Source organism: Priapulus caudatus, unplaced genomic scaffold (assembly GCF_000485595.1).
Source record: "Priapulus caudatus unplaced genomic scaffold, Priapulus_caudatus-5.0.1 Scaffold456, whole genome shotgun sequence".
Lineage (NCBI taxonomy): Eukaryota > Metazoa > Priapulida > Priapulimorpha > Priapulimorphida > Priapulidae > Priapulus > Priapulus caudatus.
Window position 1 is genome coordinate 117,189 of NW_014577517.1, and position 4,224 is coordinate 121,412.

General features: G+C 54.2%; 1 protein-coding gene across 1 annotated transcript in view; it reads left to right on the plus strand.

Annotated features, from left to right (window-relative positions):
- The window catches only part of LOC106810596 (histone-lysine N-methyltransferase 2E-like), a 10,796-nt gene extending 7,543 nt beyond the window's left edge, over positions 1 to 3,253 (plus strand). Inside the window, exons 3-4 of the mRNA XM_014814002.1 lie at positions 2,536 to 2,774; positions 3,052 to 3,253. Of these exons, the coding sequence (XP_014669488.1) occupies positions 2,536 to 2,774; positions 3,052 to 3,253 (441 nt within the window). The remainder of the gene's footprint in view (positions 1 to 2,535; positions 2,775 to 3,051) is intronic.
- Positions 3,254 to 4,224: the final 971 nt, after the last annotated feature.

Consider the following 4,224-nt stretch of genomic DNA (forward strand, 5'->3'; position numbering starts at 1 on the left):
GTAGGAGTTACAATTAACTAGACATGGTGGGAGGCGGCGCGGCGGGGGGCGGTAGGAGTTACAATTAACTAGACATGGTGGGAGGCGGCGCGGCGGGGGGCGGTAGGAGTTACAATTAACTAGACATGGTGGGAGGCGGCGCGGCGGGGGAGGGTAGGAGTTACAATTAACTAGACATGGTGGGAGGCGGCGCGGCGGGGGAGGGTAGGAGTTACAATTAACTAGACATGGTGGGAGGCCGCGTGGCGGGGGAGGGTAAGAGCTACAATTAACTAGACATTGGTGGGAGGCGGCGCGGCGGGGCGGGGCAGGGTAGGAGTTACAATTAACTAGACATGGTGGGAGGCTGCGCGGCAGGGGAGGGTAGGAGTTAATTTTGTGTTAGTTGGTTCAAATCGTGTCAACGTTGTCATATTGATTCGCCAGCATCGTCACAAGTGAAATTCGTCCGAGATTAATCGCAATCGTATTGGCACTGATTGACGTTCTCTTGTTGTCTCGCGCAGCACCTGATGTGCGAGTGGATGACGGAGCAGACGACAACAACGGCGATGGCGGGGGACGCGGCAGCACGATCCCTCAGCGTGCGCACGGGAGGAGAGCGATCGGAGTTTGTCACAGCGAGCCCGACCTGCTACGTGCGCACGACCACGCAGCGCGGCGACGGCGGGGGCGGGGGCGCCACCGGGCACTTCCGTCGTGCATCCGTCGGCGCCCGGAAAGCCGACCTGCCGCCTGACACCAGCCTCGGCTCGGCGAAGAAGGTAGGTGGCGCTGTCATGCATGGGTTCTTTGCCTGTGTTATTTATTCGCTTGTGCCTGATGGAAACAATAGAAACATTTTAGTTGGGTCGTTCTGGTGATGTGAGTTCCTGGCACCACATAGACAGGTAGATTGCACCACACACTTATTATGTGCGATAGAGTGGAATGGGAGAGTAATCTCTGAGGTGCCTAATGTGTAGGAATCGCTGTGGTTGTGCCTCCATTTAACCGTGCTGTCGCCTTGCGCCTACCGCTGTTCGGTTGTTTTTCAGCGCTGGCTTCGGCAGGCGATGTTCGACGACAACAACCCCGAGGACCAGGGTCAGGCGAGCAGCGAGTGCCTGAGCCCCGGGGGGCAGCACAGTCCGTGCTTGTCGCCCGCAGGAGGTGAGAGTCTCGTGTAACGTGAAGATCAGCAATGCCATGAAAACGCTCGTAATCTACACCTGTTTTACCTAACTACCGCGATAGTGGAACAGTGGGCCTAGCCCCACCCGTTTGTTACGCCTATATTTTTAGCCAAGTCGTAAGCGTTGTTGCTAAGCGCGCAGTGCCGTAAATATGGCCCTGCTACAATAGTACTGTTGCATACAGCAATTTCAAGGAAATTCTTCAGGGGAAAGACGACTCGACTCGTTGGTCGGAAAATCTCTGACTTATTTTATTCCATGTATCTTCTCAGGAAGGAAAGAATCCTAGTACTTCTACAGTAGATTTTATCATCGCGCGTCGTGTCTCCACCTTGTGTTTCTTCTGGGTTGTTCTGGTTAACGTGGCATAACAGAGTAGCATGGCCACCACGCTAACGGGTCTCACCTGTCTCGCACCATCACGCTAACGTGTCTCACCTGTCTAGTTTTAAGTAAGATAATATATCAGTCATTGAAATTCAAGTTGAAGTTCAAGTTTTATAGTAAATGTATGAAACGGAAAGCATATAAATTAGTACATGTAATGATTTTAATTTTCTTTTGTAATAAAAGTGTGTTCAATCCATATCGCAGTTTTGATTTCACCGGGTACTAGTATTTTGTCGCTCTGTTGGCAGTTAATTTCAAGCAAGTTGATGGTTTATGTGGCTTTGTGGATTTTGCCTTGTACTGGAATTGTCTGTTTCATTGCTATGACAAGACTTGAAGTACAAAAATTTCGCCTCATATGCTCTGAAAATGCATAAAAAGGAGTCTGATTTTTTTTTTTAATTTGGGGGAGCCCCCCCTGACCCCCCACCGGTTCCTTCGCACCTACGGTCCTCGCGCACGAAGCGGCGGCGCAGCCGCCGCTTCAGTTGCCCCTAACAAAATCTCAAAGTGCCCTTTCCCACCTGCAACCCCCCTAGACAAAATCCTGCATCTGCCCCTGCTGCAGTAAAGGCTGAATCAGTGAATGCTCGTGTGGGTAGGCAAAAACACCGGGCAGCCCATGGCTGGCACGCTTCTAATAATAATTGTTGCCTGCCAACCTGCAATGCACATGTGTCTGCAATGCATAGAGATTAGGTGGGTGCGAAAGTGTAGCTGATATATTTGTTCCAATTGGCTACGAAAGTCAAACAAGAATAAAGAAGACTTATGTATAAGACGTTTTGCTATGCACAAATGAATTTATCGGCAGAACACCAGACACCAGATGAGCCCTGTCGCACTGCAGCACTTGTTTTGTGGTGGGGTGGGTTTGTGGAAGAAAGTTTTACTGGGGGCAGGGGTTGTGGGAAGGGGTTAAGCCTCCCATCCCATCTATCACTGACTTCTCTGTGACCTCTCGTTGCAGACGCGTGAGGAGCGTAAGATGCAGGCGATCATGCGTGCGTTTGCCAAGCTAGAGAAGCAGGAGCAGCGGCGACGCGAGGCCCTCGTCCGCATCGGCTCCACGGAGAAGCCCCCAAAGGAGAAGGTCGAGAAAGAGGAGCCAGCGGCGCAGGAGGGGAAGCCAGCTGCCGGTGCCGAGGAGGAGGAGGAGAGCAAGCCGGCAGCAGGAACGCCGGTGGCGAGGGGGAGGCCAACGCGGGGGTGAGTGACTCAGTCGCATCACTACATCTTGTTAGCAGTCCTAGCAGCTATTATCCTTTCCCCTTCTCTTTCTCGCTCTCTCTCCCTCTCTCTTTTCTTCTCCCTGTTTCCCTACCTCCCTCCCTCCCTCCCTCCCTCACTTTCTCTCTCTCTCTCCTTCCCTCACATTATCTTTCTCCCTCCCTCTCTCTCTCCCCCTCTCCTTCTCTCCTCCCCCCACCTCTCGGTCTCTCTCTGTCTCCTGGTCCCTCTCTCATTATTTCTCTCTGTTCTGCAGGAGGAAGGAGCGACGGAGGAACGCATCGACGCCTGCCAAGCGGCACAGTCTGCTGGAGAGCGCCAGCTCCGATGCCGTGCTGTCCGCCGACGAGTCCAACTCGATGCCGGCGCCACCTGGCATCGACAGCGCGCAGTCCACACCGTCGACGCCTCTCGACAAGGTCTTTCGCTTCCCAAAGACGAAGAAGGTAAGCGAGTAGATGGGAGGCGGCGCGGCGGGGCGGGGCAGGGTAGGAGTTACAATTAACTAGACATGTTGGGAGGTGGCGCGGCTGGGCAGGGTAGGAGTTACAATTAACTAGACATGGTGGAGGCGCGGTGGGGCTGGCAGGGTAAGGATTACAATTAACTAAACATGGTGGGAGGACCGCAGGGCGGGGGAGGGTAGAGTTACAATTTAACTAGCACATGGGGGGAGGCGGCGCGGGTGGGCGGGGCAGGGTAAGGAGTTACAATTAACTAGACATGGTGGGAGCGGCGTCGGCAAGGGGAGGGTAAGAGTTAAATATAACTAGACCATGGTGGGAGGACGGCGCGGCGGGGGAGGGTAGGAGTACAATTAACTAGATAAATGGTGGGACGCGCGGGCGCGCGCGGGGGAGGGTAAGAAGTTATCAATGAAACTAAGACATAGGTGGAAGGCGGTGGCGAGCGAGGGGAAGGAAGTAGAAGTATAAGCAATTAACTAGAACATTGGTGGGAGGGCGGCGGGGGGGGGGCGGGGGCAGGGTAGGAGTTACAATTAACTAGACACTGGTGGGTAGCGGCGCGGCAGGGAGGGTAAGAGTTAAATTAACCTAGACATGGTGGGAGGCGGCGCGGCGGGAGGAGAGGTAAGGAGTTACAATTTACTAGGATTTTATGGTGGGAGGAACCCCGCGCGGCGCGGCGGGGGAGGGTAGAAGTTGACAATTACTAGAACGAAATGCTCGGCCCCACCACGGCATGATAATGGTGAGGCGGTGCGGCGGGGGGAGCGGTAAAGTTACAGATTACACTAGACATTGGTGGAGGCGGCTGCCGGGGGGGGCGGGGCAGGTAGGAGTTACAATAACGTAGACATGGTGAGGGCGGCGGCGGCGGGGGAGGTAAGAGTTAAGATTAACATAGAAACTGGTGGCAGGCGGCGCGGCGGGCGAGGGGTAGGAGTAATTACAAATTAACTAGAGTA